The 18,337-nt window shown below is 46.1% G+C and overlaps 1 protein-coding gene across 1 annotated transcript in view; it reads left to right on the top strand.

Moving 5' to 3' along the window:
- Positions 1-18,337, top strand: part of EHD4 (EH domain containing 4) — an 86,679-nt gene that overhangs the window by 18,586 nt on the left and 49,756 nt on the right. The window contains exons 2-3 of the mRNA XM_061430872.1: positions 5,728-5,904; positions 15,569-15,666. Coding sequence (XP_061286856.1) covers positions 5,728-5,904; positions 15,569-15,666 — 275 coding nt within the window. The remainder of the gene's footprint in view (positions 1-5,727; positions 5,905-15,568; positions 15,667-18,337) is intronic.

Here is an 18,337-nt window from a genome sequence, read left to right as displayed (position 1 = left end):
TACCCTCCCCCCTACCCTTTCCCTTTTGGTAACTGTAAATTTGTTTTCTATCAACATTATTTATAATAGCAAGAAATGGGAAGTTGTTTCAATACACAACTATAAGGAAATGGCAAACTAAATAGATACATACTCACCTCAGAATAGTATGCAGCCATTAAAATTTTTTTTCTTCCAATTTTTAATGGCATGAGAAATAACTAATGGTGAAAAGTATAGATGCAAAGTTGTTTAAATGCTTTGATCTCAATTTTATAATGAAAAAATAATACTTGCAGAAAATGATGGAATGGAAATATATCAACATGTTAAGAATTAATCATTATCCTATATTAATCTTCTGTGCAAGCTGCTTAGCTTGTCATAAACAGTTTTTTTCTTCTATAAGCTAGGGATAAAAATACCTCCTCCAGCAACAATGAGGGTGAAGTGATAAAGCCTATGTGTAAATTGCCTTATAAACTGTACAACATAATTTCATCCATTGTTTGGTGGTATCTGTAAACAGTGGTGGTGGTAGAACTCATTGCTAGGAAATAAGTATATATTCTTTACCATTTTAATAAGAGTTTTATGATAATAAATGTTTGATTCTTCTCCCATTTCCATTTCTTGGTATTAAACATGAAGATAGACAAAGGAAATTGCTTTAAAAGCATCATTTCCAGATTCAGGACAAATCAGAATTGAAGACAAACTTTTTCTTTTCAGTCCCTCTCCTAGTGAAATGGTGGATCAGGTATTATCAATAGAAAATACACAGTGTAAAACCCTCCAACATGTTAAAAATAGTTACGCATTTTAACTCACAGACCTGGATTTAAAAATCAGGAAATAAAACTGTTTCTCTGCTGAACTGAAAGCTGTACTTCATATATGGTTTAACACCTTAGTAATACTGAAAGGAACAATTGTTGGAATTAAATGCGCTTTTGAAAATTGTCCCAGATAGAGCAATGAATTGAACCTCAAAACTCTCTGCACAGATGCCAATGTATGCACAAATATTTTAAAATCTTGTTTAGCATGACACAGGCCATTTCTCTAGAATTTGGCTTGAAAATGAAAATATAATGCTCATGGGACTTCGTTGGTGGTCCAGTGGCCAAGACTCTGAGCTCCCAATTCAGGGGACCCAGGTTCAATCCCTGATCAGAGAACTAGATCCTATGTGCTGCAACTCAGATGCAGTGTAGCCAAATAACAAGTAAATAATATCAATAATAATGTTCATAAAACACCCCAAATATATGTGCCTTGTTGCTTTTTGGAGTGCTTACTCAATGATTAAATACCAACTAAAAAGTCTTAGATTTGTGTATTTGTAATGATTCACAGAACCCATTCCTACAAATGTGCGTGTTGGAGACTGCTAGCCTCTCAAGTCTGATTTAGGACAGGTAGTGCTCTCATAGGACCAATAAGAAATCCTAGGTTCTAATCAACTATTTAATCTATTTGAGCCTTCGTTTTCTTATCTGTGAAATGGTGGGGGGGGGGGTGGGGGGCGCATAAAAATAGTACCAACCCCATAAGGAACTTATGATGAAATAAGGTTCAGATCAGATCAGTCGCTCAGTCGTGTCCAACTCTTTGTGACCCCATGAACCGCAGCACGCCAGGCCTCCCTGTCCATCACCAACTCCCAGAGTTCACTCAAACTCACGTCCATTGAGTCAGTGATGCCATCCAGCCATCTCATCCTCTGTCGTCCCCTTCTCCTCTTGCCCCCAATCCCTCCCAGCATCAGAGCCTTTTCCAATGAGTCAACTCTTCGCATGAGGTGGCCAAAGTACTGGAGTTTCAGCTTTAGCATCAGTCCTTCCAAAGAAATCCCAGGGCTGATCTCCTTCAGAATGGACTGGTTGGATCTCCTTGCAGTCCAAGGGACTCTCAAGAGTCTTCTTCAACACCACAGTTCAAAAGCATCAATTCTTCGGTGCTCAGCCTTCTTCACAGTCCAACTCTCACATCCATACATGACCACTGGAAAAACCATAGCCTTGACTAGACAAACCTTTGTCGGCAAAGTAATGTCTCTGCTTTTGAATATGCTATCTAGGTTGGTCATAACTTTCCTTCCAAGGACTAAGTGTCTTTTAATTTCATGGCTGCAGTCACCATCTGCAGTGATTTTGGAGCCCAAAAAATAAAGTCTGACACTGTTTCCACTGTTTCCCCATCTATTTCCCATGAAGTAATGGGACTGGATGCCATGATCTTCGTTTTCTGAATGTTGAGCTTTAAGCCAACTTTTTCACTCTCCACTTTCACCTTCATCAAGAGGCTTTTTAGTTCCTCTTCACTTTCTACCATAAGGGTGGTGTCATCTGCATATTCATATAAAGACTTTAGTACATAACAAGTTCTCAAACATTAGGTGTTATTACTAAAATAATGAATGCCTTTTCCACTATTCCAAGCCCAAGTGTTTCAGACAAAACCCAGACAGAATGCATGGGTGAATACTCTGGGGAGATGGAGTTAGTGGCTTGAATTTTGGATATCTGTGATTGAATAATGTGCCTTTTCTAGTTTATCTGCTTATTTTTTAATTATTCTTAAGCCCATTTTTGAGAAGATGGTGCTTGGGGATGTTGAAGGACTTTTTATTGTTTTGAAGATGTTTTTGTTCCCCATGTCACAAATGACAATTTTTTCTATGAAGTCAAAGAGAAATTGTCAAACTTCAGCAATGGAAGAAGAAAGACACTGTCTACCTATATCCTTGCATGAAAGCTACTCCTTGACATAGGCTGAGCAGGGTGCCAGGAGCCAGTTGGACGAGGCTGAACCATGGCCCTCAGCAGACAGGGACAAAGTGATGTCAGGTCTCCTGCCTGTCTTGCCCACCACCCTTTCTGTCAGCTGCTTGGAATCCAAATGTCTGTCTTGTTTTTCGTTGATGACTTGGCTGAAGATTCTTGGAGCAGTTACCGCTAGAGCTGGCAGCCCTCTTTGAGAACACAGGAAAAGGAGAGCGAGGTGGAACTGGGGACAAAACCCAGCCCAGCGCACAGGATGCCCATGCAGGGGGCTGCGGTAGAGTCTTTTCTGTAGTCTTCCTGTGGCCTCTTGTTCCTTTGAATTCTTGCTATGGCAGAAAACACCATAAAGCCCCTGAAACTTGTAGCTTGGGAATGCCTCTGAGGTGTCCAAAAAAAAAAGTGTCACAGTTTTCCAGCCTCGTGCATGTGGCTGGATGGGTAACCTGTTTCGGTGCATCACACCTCAGGGTCTGCTCAGATTTTTCCTTTCAAGGCTGCTGGGTTTGAACCTCATTTCCTCATTCTCGCTTTGTTCATGTACTATAGTACTGTAGTATTAACTACTGAAAAAGAGCCATGTGTAAGTGGACCTGTGCAGCTTAAACCATGTTATTCAAGGGTTGACTACTTCATAAATGCTGGATGCTATTATCTGATTTTTTTTTGCATTTATTCTAAATTTATGGGATGTATTTAAAGGATGTGTCTATTCTGGTGCTCCACAAGTTCACGGAAATGTTGAAACTTTGAATGATGTTAAAAAAAAATTGATCAATGAAATATTTCAAGTACCGCCTGGTGAGAGTGCTAAACAATTTCAGTTTTGTTTACAAAGAAAACATGAGTCTAAAGGGTGACTTAATCTCTTATTCTTAGAAAAATGGCAGGATGGTGTTGGATGTTTGGTAGTTCCCTTCTTTCCCTCTATCCCCGGGGGATAAAATCATAGGTTCTGGACCTCAATTTGATCTGTCAAGACATTTTAGAAACGAGATGATTTAGGACCAAGAGTTGACTCATTGGAAAAGAGTCTGGTGCTGGGAGGGATTGAGGGCAGGAGGAGAAGGGGACGACAGAGGATGAGATGGCTGGATGGTATCACCGACTCGATGGACGTGAGTTTGAGTAAACTCCAGGAGTTGGTGATGGACAGGGAGGCCTGGCGTGCTATGATTCATGGGGTTGCAAAGAGTCAGACACGACTGAGTGACTGAACTGAACTGAACTGAGACTGTGAGCTGTAGGAATGGGGAGCTGGAAAATGTTGTACAGGTTTCTGTCCTTAAGCCTCCTCCCAGGGTGAGGCAAAGTAGGGACACAGCTCTGTCACCTCAAGCAGGGATTCTCTTCCACTGTCCCCACCCCTGGTCCCCATTCACTGTCCCTGCCAAGTGTTCTCTGAAGGTGTTGTGCTTCTATTTGTTGCTTGATAATGAGTAAAAAGTATTCCAAAACCTCCCTCCTTTATGTTCTCCTTGGTTGCAAAGAAAGGAGGGAGTGGTCCCCCCACCCCCTCCACCTCCTGCCATTCCATATATGATAAACACACCTAAGTGTGTTCCTGCATCACGGAAAGGGAATCTTGGTGGGGAGGGAGGGAGGGGCTCTGTGTGGCTGCTGCTGAATGATGTGCTGGTGGGGGTGGCCAGGAAGCATGCTGGGACACAGCCATTTCCCACAGAAGGCGCACTTTCCCCATCACTCTACCTCTGGCTCCCTTGCCCCACCCCAGCCATGTCAGTCTAGCACAGGGATCCCCAGCCTCCAATATCTAATGCCTCATGATCTGAGGTGGAGCTAATGTACTAATAATAGAAATAAAGTGTACAATAAATGTAATGCACTTGAATCATCCCAAAACCATCCCCCCTCCCCACCACCTTCCATAGAAAAATTGTCTTCCACGAAATTGCTTCCTGGTGCCAAAAAGGTTGGAGGCTGCTGCTGTAGCACACCAATTTGTCACCTCAGCCCCTGAACGAGACCCCTCAATGGCGTCTGCCAGGGCCACTGTATACTGGTTAAACTGGGCAACTGGTTATACTGGGCAACAGGACATAGAAGGGTAAAATCCAGCTTAGAGTTCTGCTCACCAAGCTGTGAGTTGTGGTGCAGGGCTGGGTTTGCCTAAAGGAAGGGGCATCTTTTTCCAGTTTGCACAGAGAGCTAGGGCTGGCCCTGGTAATACCTAATCCGAGCCCTCCTCTTATCAGCCTCTGGGTTGCTACCGAATTCTTTAGAGATTGTCTTCCATGGTTATCACCTCCAGGATCCCAAGGGAGCTGTAAAATGCTCAAGAGAGGATGTGGGGCCACATTGATTGCCAGGGACCAGGAAGGAGGTGGTTCCTTATTTCATTTGCCGCATTGGGTGCCCTCTGTGGGCAGGCATGGTGCTGGGTGCTGGGAATGTATTAATATTAATACATCTGGCCATAGACATGGGCCTGCCTTCAAGACCCACGAACAGAGAAGTGCAGCATCCATAGTGATGTCTGCAGGCACAGGGTGCCCAGGGCCCACAGAGTAGGTGACCCCAACATGCTCGAGGGACAGGGACACTTCCCTAAAGGAGGTGGACCTGAGCGGGGTCTTCCAGGATGCCTAGGAGCTGACTGGGTCCTCTTCTCTGGAGTAGTAGCTATTGTGCCAATGGAACCGTGACCGGGAATGCTGTGCTGAGCTAAGGTCCGCTTTGAGAAGCCCAGCAAGTCTGCAGCATGTCCTCCTCTTCACTAGGCTCCTTACACTGGAGAGAAAGTAGGTCTGCAGATTTTAAACTTTGAAAATTCGTTATTTGCAAAAGAGTACAATGCCAATCATTCCCTTTTTCCTCGGGGGTTATATTCTGGGTTTTTTAATGATTCTGTTCCGAGTTAGTGGCCCCAGCAAGCTTTTTAGCCCCTGCTTTGTGACACCATGCTAAGCTTGTCTTTTTTTTTTTTTTCCGCCTCTCTCAGATACTTACTGGAGCAAGACTTCCCAGGCATGAGGATCGGGCCAGAGCCCACCACCGACTCCTTCATCGCTGTGATGTATGGGGAAACCGAGGGCAACACCCCAGGGAACGCTTTAGTCGTGGACCCCAAGAAGCCCTTTCGAAAGCTTGGTCGCTTTGGAAACGCTTTCCTCAATCGGTAAGGACCGGCAGACCGCCATCTTTGGACCGGTTGTTTAAAGCTGTTCTTTGAATCCTTGCCAATTATGTGTAACAGTTCAAAACCAGAAAAACAGAGTATGTGTGTTCTGAAAAAAAGAAGTTATAAGACAATACGCTTATCATATACAAATATTGGGGAGATTCTCTTAGGAAGTGATCATTTCTACCTGCTCTGGGTGGCTTCAGAGGGCAGAGCTAAGGCCCAGGATTGGACGTTGCAGGGCCACACAGTATAAGGAACAAATTTCTAATCATCTGAACCTCACGGGAAAGGATCAGGTTGCCTTGTGGGGTAGTGAGCTCCCCATGCTGGCCACATTACATGGTGGCTGGATGGCTAACTCTTGGGCATTGTGTGCCAGGACCTCCTACACAGAGAACTAAGCCCAGAGGGCCACTGAAGTTCTCCCGACACCCAGATTTAATCTTGATTATTCCAGGACCAGTCACCCCACCTCGCTGGGTGTCCCTTTGGCTTCCCAGTCCCATGCTTTGAGCTGCATCCTGATTCATTAGAGCCAGGCAGGAGAAACAGGCAGGACAGTCAAACGTTACATTTGTTGCACGGTCGTTACTTCACAGAGGTGAGTTGTAGGATAGCTGGGGCTCTGTCTGGATTGCAGCAGTGTTGTATTTGTACTGCCTTTCTGCAGAGTTCTCAAGACGCAGTGAGGTCCAGAACAGAGGACAAGCCCGGGGGTTCTCCTGGACACGGCTCTGTGCTTTCAGGCACCCCCTGCTCCTACCTCCCCCTCCTTCTTCCTTTTTGTCACTCCTAGCCTATTTTTTTAAAAAAACCCTTTCTCTTTCTTCTTTGAGTTCCCCTCACTCCCCCATTTCCCTCTTTTATGAGTCTACCACGTGAGTCTCTTTAGTTGCAGGGAGTGGGCCATGGGAGGTTCAGCACCAGGGAGTGGTCTTCCAAACGCCTTTAGGGAGCGTGGAAGTAGAGATGACAGATGAAAGACTTGAAACTACACTTCTGCTTTTTAGATTAAAAAAAGGAACAAATCCTCCCACAAATCCTCCCAGCTGACAGCTGTTCTCCCAGAGGCTGAGAGTTGCGCCTGATTGCACAGCTCCAGGAGTGCCGTTCACAAGGACCATGGAATGAATGATGTGCCAGAGTGCTGTGCAGTGGCTCTGCCAAGAGTGGCCCAGGCAACCTCCACAGGTGCCCCCTGTGAAAAACTCAACTCTAGGGATCGGTACTCTTGCCTAAGAGCTAATTTATGCTCCCAGAGCAAATCAAAGAAGGCGTCCAAGTGGCAGCAAGAGAGCTCGGCAGCAGGATTAAATAGAAATATACAGATGATGTAGATGGAGTCACAGAGAAATCCCGTCCTGCTGCTCATGGTGACTGACAGCACTGTCCAGATGACTTTTTCCACCTTAAGAGTTTCTCCTCTAGAAGAAGCACGCTTCTCAACTCTAGAGCAACCTTGCTTGCACCACCATGTCTCCTTGTAGGACAAGTAGGGCTTGAGCCTTGGAGGGTGAACCCCAGGGCTCTCTCAGGACGAGTGGACCACAGCTGTGGGGGAGTGGGACAAGAAGCTCCCCCAGCCAGGCCTCCCAGGGGCTGTGGTCACGGGGCAGGCAACAGCCAGCTTTCCTGTCCCAGAACTGGCCCTAGAAGATTCCAGAGGCCCTGGCAAGTGCAGGGCACAGGATCCTTCTCCGTGAAAGTCTACCTGGAGTCCCTTGGTTCCATTACTACTATCCTTAGTCTTACTCTCCTTTTGCCTGACAGAGGCTTAAGAAAGAAATAAGCTGCCACCTTTTTCAAATTCCCATTTTATAAAGTCTATATTTAGAAGGGAAAAACAAGGGAGAATGGCTGTTGGCTTTATTTTGGCAAATGATTTACTTCCCTAACGTATTTATTTTTTCTCAAATCACAAGCATACAACAGATGAGTATGGAAGACAAGCTTTCAGGAAAGGTTCTAAATGGCAAGATTTTTTATCTCAGAATTTAAAACTTGCTGAAAATAAGTGTTAATTGAATTCAGAGTACATAGAAAAGGAATAGCAAATAATTATATGGCATTTACTATCTATCTAAACTTTACTGGTAAATTAGCTCTAAATTCTCACAAAAAACCTGTGACATAGGTGCGACTGTTTTCCCCAATGTAAAGAGAAGGAATTGAGACATAGAGGCCCATTTAGCTTCCACTGGGCCACTCGACTGCTAAGTGGTAGTTCTGGGATGGAACTGAGGCCGTCTGGCCCAGGCCTGCTAGTGACCACTGTACTCGGCAGCCAAATGGGAGGACTTTGAGAATCACTGTCTTCTCTCCTCTATCTAACATTCAAGGCTACCCTTTATGTAGCCTGCCAGCAATGATAAAGATTATAATAATTATGTCTCAAATTTGTTGTTCAGTCACTAAGTTGTGTCCAACTCTTTGCAACCCCCTGGACTGCAGCACGCCAGGCTTTCCTGTCCTTCGCTGTCTCTCAGCTTGCTCAGACTCATGTCCATTGAGTCGGTAATGCCATCCAACCATCTCATCCTGTGTTGCTCCCTTCTCCTCCTGCCTTCAATCTTTTCCAGCACTGGGGTCTTTTCCAGTCAGTTGGTTCTTTGCATCAGGTGGGCAAAGTATTGGAGCTTCAGCATCAGTCCTTGCAATGAATATTCAGGGACCTAAATCATTGATTAATAATTTCACATACACCTTCTTTTCATGGCTAATAACGGATGATACTAGGGCCATTTTACAGATGAGAAAACTGAGAGTAAAGAAGTAAAATGACTTGCTCAAGAAAAGGCAGAGACAGGGCTAGAACTCAGGTTCCCTCTTCCCTTTTATCTACCACCCTGCATCTCACAAAACACCAGCAAAGAAGAGTTTCTGTCCTTCTAGCCACCTGGTGACCATGTACACATGAGGCTCACATGTCAGGGGTGTGTGTGTATGCTCAGCCACTCAGTTGTGTCCAACTCTAGACTGTAACCCACCAGGCACTTCTGTCCATAGGATTGTCCCAGCAAGAATATTGGAGTGGATTGCCATTTCCTCCAGGGGGTCTTCCTGAACCAGGGATCAAACCCGAGTCTCCTGCATCTCTTGCATTGGCAGGCAGATTCTTTACCACTGAGTTACCTGAGAAACCTGTCGTGGATGTACCACCTGGAAATTAATAGTGTATTTAAGAGTAAGTAGCCTGATTAAGTTGTATGTATACATGGCAATGCTGCTATTTCTCCCAGTACTGGCACAAAGAAGAGACTCACTTAGTATGGTGTGTCATGTAGATTGTATACGTAATTATAGCATCCCTTTGGGAACAGCAGCAGGCTTAGCTCTAAAAGCAGGCAAACTTATTTTTACTTAGCATACTTTCTGGGAACTAGGTCAAAAACCAGACTTGACAGGAAATAGAATTGGTTGTCTGCTATGAAGAACTTTTACTCCCTACCTCATTGAGCAACCACTGATTCCCCCACCCCCACAGGATAGGTCTCATTATTCTGGCCCTCCCATTACAGGGCTTGGGCATCTGCCCCTTGGGGCATCTTTAAAAGAGTTTGGTTCTTTGTAAGATGGTACCAGCCTGGAAGCAATAAGCAAACCAGTGGAGCTGAGCCTCAATCTCTAATGCTGGTTTCTAGGAAAGTTTTCAGTGGACTCCTGAGAAATGAAGACAAATTCCCCCAAAGACAGTTTTGAAGTATAGAAATTTCATACTTGAATGGATCCCCAGGTGGTGCAGTGGTAAAGAATCCACTTCTAATTCAGGAGATGCAAGAGTTGAGGGTTCTATCCCAGGGTCAGGAAGATCCCCTGGAAGAGGAGATGGCAACCCACTCCAATATTCTTGCCTGGAAAACCCCACGGACAGAGGAGCCCGGTGGGCTACAGTCCATGGGGTTGCCAAGAGTTGGACGCGGCTGAGCACAAGCACGCATACTTGAACAATAAAGAGAAGCTGCGTCTAGAACAGAGAGTTCTAAAATACGTTCATGAGACATTCTGAGACTTCACCATGCTGCTTTACTTTAGAAGAAAATTCCACAGGCAAGCATGTCTCGGACTTGCTCCAAGGGAGTGTGTTTCTTTAGGTTTCAGAGTCTGTTGTCGGGGTAGTTCCACGTCACAGAGGAGAGGGATGCCCCAGCAGCATACAGGGCACGAGTCCTGGGAGATGCTGGCATGTTTTCGTTAGTTGAAGAAAGGGCAGGAGTTGGCGGGTTGGCCTCTGACCTTTCTTCCTACATTTGGATTAGTTATTTTATTTTCCCTCAATCTACTTTTCAGAAAATGGTGGTATTTGTGTTTTTTTTTTTTTTAATCCAGATAGCTACAGGCATCATTTTCTGTTTAGGAGCTAGTGTAATTTTAAACTGTCACCTTCCACAGAAGAAGTTCTTGATCTCATTTACTTCTCCTGTTTCTCTTTCTGAAATAACTCATCACTGGCCCTAGGGATTGAAATTTTGAAACTTCCTTCTAAGTTGAGGGAATCTGAACAGTACTTCCAGTGCTCCTGTTATTTTAGCCAGGCCTGATGGGGGTGACGGTGTGATCAAAACACAAAAAACAGCCACTGTCTTGAATTTGCAAAATGGATTAGCAATAATAGAACACATATGTGTACTTTTGTACTTATACTGTTTGTTACCTCTATGCTTGTGATTCAGTGAGACGTCATTAAATGGACTTTTTTAAAGACAATGAATATTGCACAGTCACTTAGTACTGCTAGGAATTTTTTTAAAAAGCTGACTTAATACAAGTAAACAGCATTGGTCCGGACGCATGCTGACTCCACCAGATAATTTAGCTGCAGAGATTAAGGAAAATATGGCTCTTGCCAAGAATCACTCTTGATTCACTAGTAAAACTGTGTTGTTGTTTTTTTTAAGCTGAGAGAGTAACTGGTTTGGGGGGCAGGGTGGTTTTGTTTTGTTTTGTTTTGGGTGGTGTGCTTTTCCCTAATAAACTCCCTGAAGCCCATCCTATTAGCCCTTATCCTCAGGATTTGCAATGGCTCCTGCGTCATTAAGCCATTGTTCTTTATCAGCAGCTGCCCACACAGCCCTGGTCCTGTCATCCCAGAAAACCAGTTTTTCCCCCTGTGGTGGTTGGGAGAGGGAGACTTGGTTTAGAAAAGGCCACGGGGAGGTTGAGCTGCATGGGATTGCCAGTGTTCAGCCATCTTTCACTTGCAAAAGTGGTAATTCCATAAGACTCAATCAAAGGGGTAACCACAGGCTTTTTATAGTCTGGTTCTGAAATTAAACTCCTCCTGGGCAGCGGAAGTTTAGATCAGGCCTTTGTGGTAGGACCATGTAATAATACTTTCTGCAGGTTAGTTGTCAAAGTCTTTTTGCACAGTGGGTGCTGTTCACTGCGCCTCTTCAGGAAGTATTTCATCTCTCTGATTTTATTCTTATCAGTAAAGTGAGCCTGGGCAGGAACAGTGTCATACTCTCTTCCTTGGTAAACTTAGGCGAACCTTAAGGACTGCCTGGGAGTCCTCAGGCCAATAGAGTTGCTCAGACATGACTGAGGTCACAGGGTGAGTGAGAAAGAAGAGGTTCAGAACCGGGTCTTCTGCCTCCCAGTCACTGCTCCACCCTCCATTAGTAAAGTGAGGGCAAGTCCCACAAAAGGGGCCTCTTTGGTGGAGTTCCAGGGCTGTGGCAGATCACTTCTGTGTTCTAGGATGTTGCCCTCTGTGTGATAAAAGATACACAGTGGTGACTCAAATGCATGAAATGGCAATAGCAGCCTAACTGCCAGGTCTGCATCCTAGCTCTGTCAGCTACCAGCTATGTGACTTGGCAAGTTATGGCATGTGACCCTTCTGTGCCCCTGCTGGGGAGGAAAAAATTTTCCTCTACCCTTCTAGGTTCATCTAGCTGGTCTAAGAATTAAGTTGACTTAAGAAGGCAATGGCACCCAACTCCAGTACTCTTGCTTGGAAAATCCCATGGACAGAGGAGCCTGGTAGGCTGCAGTCCATGGGGTCGCTAAGAGTCGGGCACGACTGAGCAACTTCCCTTTCACTTTTCACTTTCATGCATTGGAGAAGGAAATGGCAACCCACTCCAGTGTTCTTGCCTGGAGAATCCCAGGGACAGAGGAGCCTAGTGGGCTGCTATCTATGGGGTCGCACAGAGTCGGACACGACTGAAGCGACTTAGCAGCAGCAGCAAGACAAGTTAACAGGAGAAACTCAAACAAAACTTTAATTATGTACATACATGAGAGAGACCCAGGAAAATGGAGTAGCTCCCCCAAATGGCTGAAGCCCTTCCCTTTCTAAATACCATCTCCAGTTAAAGACAGAGGAGGATGTTGGAGGCAGTGGTTTGGAATCTCAAAGGGAAGAGGAAGGCAGTTGACATGGAACTGGAAAAACAAATGTTTGGTAAACAAATATTTGCTTGCCTGTGCAGAGACAATGGGACACAGTGAGGAGTTTTAATAAATCAAACTGTGCAAGGTTCCTATCGCCTCACCTCGTTGATACTATATTTATCTCTGGTGACAGCTCCCTTCCTGGAACAGATCCTCTGTCTGCTTTCCCTAGGCAGTTAGAAGGAAGGTCAAAGATGCTTCCTGAGTTTGGAGGGGCCTTAAAAATAATTAGTCCAAATTATTCTTCATGCCAGTGAGACACATTTTTGGGGTGGCCGCATTTGCCCCCTCTTACCCTAGTCTTGTCCTTTGTAAAATGGAGATGTACAGCCCCACTGCTGAGGTTGTGGCCAGGATTGAGTGAGTTAATGTGAGTTCATGGAAAGTACTCAGGACAGTGCCTGGCACACAGTAAGTGGTCAGTGATGTTTGTGCCATTTGATGATTGCTGCGCCTACTGGGTATCGCTGCGCTGGAAATGGAATCGCTATTAAGCTACTGCCTGGCTCTTTTAAAATGTTGATCACTGGATTGGAATGTTAGTGTTTGGAGGCAACTTTTAAGAACCGGAATCCCCTTTCTGTGCTGTCTTACTGTGTGGCCAGACTCTTAGCCCCTGGCCTGAGACCTTAGAGCTGGGCCATTCCTTTACGCACCCCGTCTCTACTACCACTCAGCCTTCCTTGGTTGAAGGGGTGACAGGGAATGGGGGTCCTGTGTAGGTTTGATCCCTTCCTTCTCTCCTTTTATCAGAAAATAAGACCAGCCCTGGATGAGAGACATACTTCATCAAGCTTATGTGAGGCTCCTGGGCTTAACTGGCACATGTCTGCATCTTTCACGTGAAATGTACAAGTCAAGACAAGTCCGGAAGAAGTAGGAAATCCATCCCGGAACAGCAAATCTGTGCTTGGAAACATTTCAGGAGACACATATCAGTGGGAAAGGCCTGACCCAAGGCTGACTGTGTTATACCCGATAAATAACCCACGTTTCACCTTCCTTTCAAGGAACATGAAAGGAAGACCAGATTGCTCTAGCAGCATTGCATTAGGGTTTTTTATGATTATAGTATAACTATTTAAGAAAACATGAGTGTGGTTCTAACCCTTAGAGTGTGGGCCGTGCTCCCACATAAGGGTCTTGAAGGCTAATTTGTGCTCTGTGCTCCTTTGCCCACCTCCCCAGGCTGCCCCCAGTGCATACTGGGCAGGGCTGTGCAAAGTTCAGCTTTGCACATTCAACCCTCGTCACCCTATTTGGGGTGCCCCTGGAGAGCGCCCTCCTCCTCCTCTTCCCCTCCCTCTTCTTTTCCACCCCCTTTCATCTGCAGTCACCGCTCCTGGCCCTGGGCCTGCTTTCTTATACGTTGTGTGGTGATGTTTTGTGGATCGTCTTGTTTTGTGGATCACACATTTTGGCTCTACTGTTGCATCAGGAGGCATGGGAGCTGCTGAAGCTTTGTCTCTCTGCACCGCACAGAGGGAGTGGTGGTTTATAAATTTTGAATCCCTCTGTTAATTTCACACGAGAATCCAGGGCTTTTGTGTTTTGGAAAAATTGATATGTAGTGTGAACTTGTGGTCTGGGAAAAAGGTTAGCCTCTCACAGAAGTACTTTATGTGAAATAGTTTTACATATGTGCAGTGTTCGCAGCATCACCAGGTGTCTTGAGCCATCTGATAAAAAGGATGGAGTATATGATAAGAGATCAGATTACCCACAGGAAATTCGGTCTACCATAGATATGCTCAGAATGTTTCTACCCGAGTTCTAGAGGCACAAATATGGCATTTTTTCCTCTGTGAACTTACAGAGAAATTAGTGGTCCCGGTGCACTTTACTCTCACAGATCTGTCTGGGTGTTGGACAATAGGGTTTATAAAAGTGGAGGGACAGGAGAAAATCAGAAATGAGGGGCTTCTCATAAATGAACTTGACCCCTTATTTTTTTGATGTTATGAAGTTTTTATTTTAGGGGTTGAGTTCAACTCAACTGACATCAGAAATATTAGGCTGCAGTCCTCAGCCAGCCACTCATTAGAGGCATGGCCTCGCATGTCATAACTGCACTGTGCTTCAGCTTTTCCAGCTGTAAAATGATCATAGTCATCATTCTGACATCTTCCTGGGCTGACTTGAAAAAATGGGAAAGAATGTCTGAGAAACTTGTCCTGAGCACCTTCAGCAAAGGTGTGTCAGTGATGCCATCTCATGCTCAGGGCTCCCGACCCTGAGCTGTGAGGGGGCTGTGCTGTCCACACTTGCACTGGGAAGGCTGGGCAGGCCTCCCTCTCGTGCATTCCCAGCATGTTTACATGCTGAGTAATCCCACCAGTTCCACTGAATGGAAGAATTGAGTTTTCCCCGAGGATTTTCGAGCCTTCTGCCTACACAGACACTGAAGTTAGCCATTTACAATACAGGAAAAGGAAAGACACTCCAGTTTCTGGCTTAAAACATACACAATTCCTAACAGAGACCCCCCTGGGTTTCCTGGGATGGAAGTAGTAGAGCATGTCCCTCTGGTGCTCTGGAGTTACACAGTGTCAAAGCTAAGAGCCTCTCCAGCCCCTGGCAAGTGTCTCCAGTTACACATGATGAAACTGAGGCCCAGTTCCCCTGGGGAAGCCCTTGTCCAGGGTCCAGGCAGGTTATTGGCCTGAACCCAGGTCTGCTGACCCTCAGGCTGTGGTTTTCCTGCCACTTCACTCTGCTTCCAAGGCCAACACCAGGAGCTGACTTGGAAGCATGGCAGAGGAATTGGGATGAGAAGGAAGAGGTGGTATCAGGGAGGTGATGGACAACAAAGACAACTTGGAGATGCCTGGCCAGGGCCCTGCTCACACCTGCCCTTTTGTCTACTCTTAGGACACCAAAGCACCTGGAGGATTTGGGGTATTGCCCGTAGGAGCTTGCCACACCCTGAGCCTGGAGCCATAGCATGGTCCCTGGGGCACCAGTGAAAACAGGCCCTAGTGTCTCTGCTGGCACATTGGGGACTGGGCACAGGCTGGACAGGGCTCAGGATACTCCAGCCCAGTGAGGCAGTGACCCTGAAGGAAGCATGGGATTCCCTGGGAGGGGAAGCCCAGGACGCTTGTCTGAAGTGCAGTGTAGAGGAGAGACAGGTGGAGCTGAGGGACTCTGCCATCACACTGACTCCAAAGATGTCAGTAGCCAGGAGAGGCCAAGGAGCTATGAGATTAGAGCAATCTGCAACAAACAGACTCTGATCCCAACTTTGATCCCTTTCTTCCAGATTTATGTGCTCCCAGCTGCCCAATGAGGTCCTGAAGAGCATCAGCATAATCGACAGCCCCGGCATCCTGTCTGGAGAGAAACAGCGCATCAGCCGAGGTCAGTGCCTTCCCCGCCCATCCAAGTCCCCCCACCCCCACCCCCACCCCCAGGGCTGGCTGAGTCTCTCTGTGATGTCAGCAGAGGGTTTTTGCCCCTGTTTAATTCCTTTAAATATTGTCGTCTACTGTTAGTACCTGCCTCACATAAATCTTCAGACTTTAAGAGGGGGCCTATCACTTGCTGATCACTCACCTGGATACATGACAAGAAATAAAGGTGGCCAACCAGTCACCACAAGAGAGAGAGCCCTCCCTGCTGCTCTTCTTCCCCAGAATACTGGCACATATTCTACCCCAGTTGCCTCTGCAGCAGCCTTCCATTGAATGAGGTTTTATTGGTATTAGTATATATTTGGTGCCAGATGCTGTAATGCACACTGGAGATGTGGAAAAAACAGATACAGTTTCTGGCCTGGAGGATCTTGTCTTCTAATGAGGAAGATGGATATTATTTATTTTATCACAGAAATAAATAGAAAACAAGAGCTGGGATAATCATTCTATGATGGGAACTGTCTATCAGGGTGTAAGGGGGATATCTGGCCTTGGGTTGTTGGGAAAGACTCTCCAGAGAAGGTGACATTGGAGCTGGAACCCAGAGGATGAATTGGAATTAGCTAAGTGAAGCTCTGGGCTTCCCAGGTGGTGCTAGTGGTAAACCTGCCTGCCAGTGCAGGAGACATAGGAGACATGGGTTCAATCTGTGGGTTGGAAAGATCCCCTGGAGGAGGGCATGGCAACCTACCCCAGTATTCTTGTCTGGAGAATCCTATGGACAGAGGAGCCTGGTGGACTACAGTCCATAGGGTCACACAGAGTCAGACACAACTAAAGTGACTTGGCATATACATGGATGGGAAAGGAGAGACGATGAGGTGTTCAAAGGAAATCTGTGAAAGACAGAAAACGCTTGTAAAGAACAGTGACATCTGGGCTTCTTCAGTCGTCACAATGCAAGGCTAAGGCAATACTGTTTCCAGACCCATGCACTGTGGTTCAACCGATGGGCCTGTAGTTTCCCCTACCCTCGTGGTGAAGGGGCTATCGGGAGCAGATCAGCAGACCATTTATCTACAGAGAGGAAATTCCTGACAGGGAGGGCCCTAGAAGAGACTCCTGTGGTCCCAGAGGCAGGTCCAGTTCCCCTTGTCCTGGCCTCTGAAACTAAAGGCAGTTCCTGGAGGCTTTGCTGGGAGGGAGAAGCCGGAGTGGATTAGTTCCTGCTGTCACTCCTCACTGGTAACTCTTCACACCCGCTTGAACAGGACTCACAGGATTATGGCCAGACAGTGCACTCCCCCAGCATTCCTGGAGCAGAAGTACAGTACACCAGCCCTGGGACACACCCGGGAGCCAGAAAGCAAGGGTCCTGTGACAGGGGTCAAGAAAGAGCTTCCCATGTCTGTCAGTCCTCCCTTCTCATGGCGTTTGAGAAATGCTGATTTTGCAGTCTCTGACTGCCTTGCTGTGCCTTCATCTATGTGTTCAGGGACTTGGTAGGCCATTAGGCTTCTCCAAGGCCTCCAAGAACATTGCACTTACAGAAAAGGGCACAAATAACCATTGGTAATGGTTTTCTCCAGCTCCTTAGAGACTGTTTTCTATGTGTGTACAAACATACTGTTTTAACAGAAATGTGATTACCATGCACATTTCCTACAGCTTGACTTTAAAAATATATATATATATTTATTTGCCTGCATCATACCTTATTTGCATCATGTGGGACTTTTCATTGCAGGGTGTGGGCTCTCTAGTTGGCACGTGGGCTTCTCTCTAGTTGTAGTGCGTAGGCTCCTCAGCATGTGGGCTCTGGTGCTCGGGCTTAGTTGCCCCACAGCCTGTGGGATCTTAGTTTCCCTGCAAGGAATCAAACCTGAGTCCCTGCATTGGAAAGTGGATTCTTAACCACTGGACCACCAGGGACATCCCATACATCTTGATTTTTGGTTGTTGGTCCTAAATTTTAGGACCTCTGGATTTTAGCTTCAGCCTTATCCATTCCTTGTTACTGGTAGGCCTCTGACCAATGTTAATCGTCTGTATTCTTCAGGGTTTCTCCCTGGCTTAGTGATTCTAAGTGTCTTTCAACCTGTAGCTCCTTCAGAAAAGTTAGCATGTGATACACTCAGGATGCCTTGAAGACAGTTCTTTTCAGCACTTGATAATAACTGATAATAACTGACTCATATCCTAGTCTGACTTACTGTGACAAGTCCTTACTCACATCCTATGCCCAGAAATAGCACATATGGTTCCAGCCAGTCGGCCAGTCCCTGCCACCCTGACAAGCAGCAGCTGGTACCATACCGTGCTGTGGCATCATTGCTGGTTGGGGTCACTTAGTTGACAGTTTCAACATATTAACCCCAAAGAATGTGTGCTGTTTTAAAGCTGCTTCAGCTTTAACTATTGCAAATAGTGCTGCATTCTCGCACATGTTCCTATCTGCTGCTGTCCCTCCAGCTCGTAAATCACAGCCCCACCTTTGCCAGTCCTTGATGTCAACATTGGATGAGCCTCAGAGACAAGCTGTGACCCCGCAGAACTTTTGAAACATCCACCATTGACCTTACTAGTGGGGCTTTGCCTCCCTGATGGATGTTTCATCTATGAAAGAGAAAGGGGTGGCTGTCGCGCCTCCTCCCTGTCCCTTGGTGTGGTTGATG

The sequence above is a fragment of the Bos javanicus genome, chromosome 10 (genome assembly GCF_032452875.1).
Source record: "Bos javanicus breed banteng chromosome 10, ARS-OSU_banteng_1.0, whole genome shotgun sequence".
NCBI lineage: Eukaryota > Metazoa > Chordata > Mammalia > Artiodactyla > Bovidae > Bos > Bos javanicus.
The sequence above is the reverse complement of the archived record's forward strand: the minus strand, read 5'-3'. Positions and strand labels throughout refer to the sequence as shown.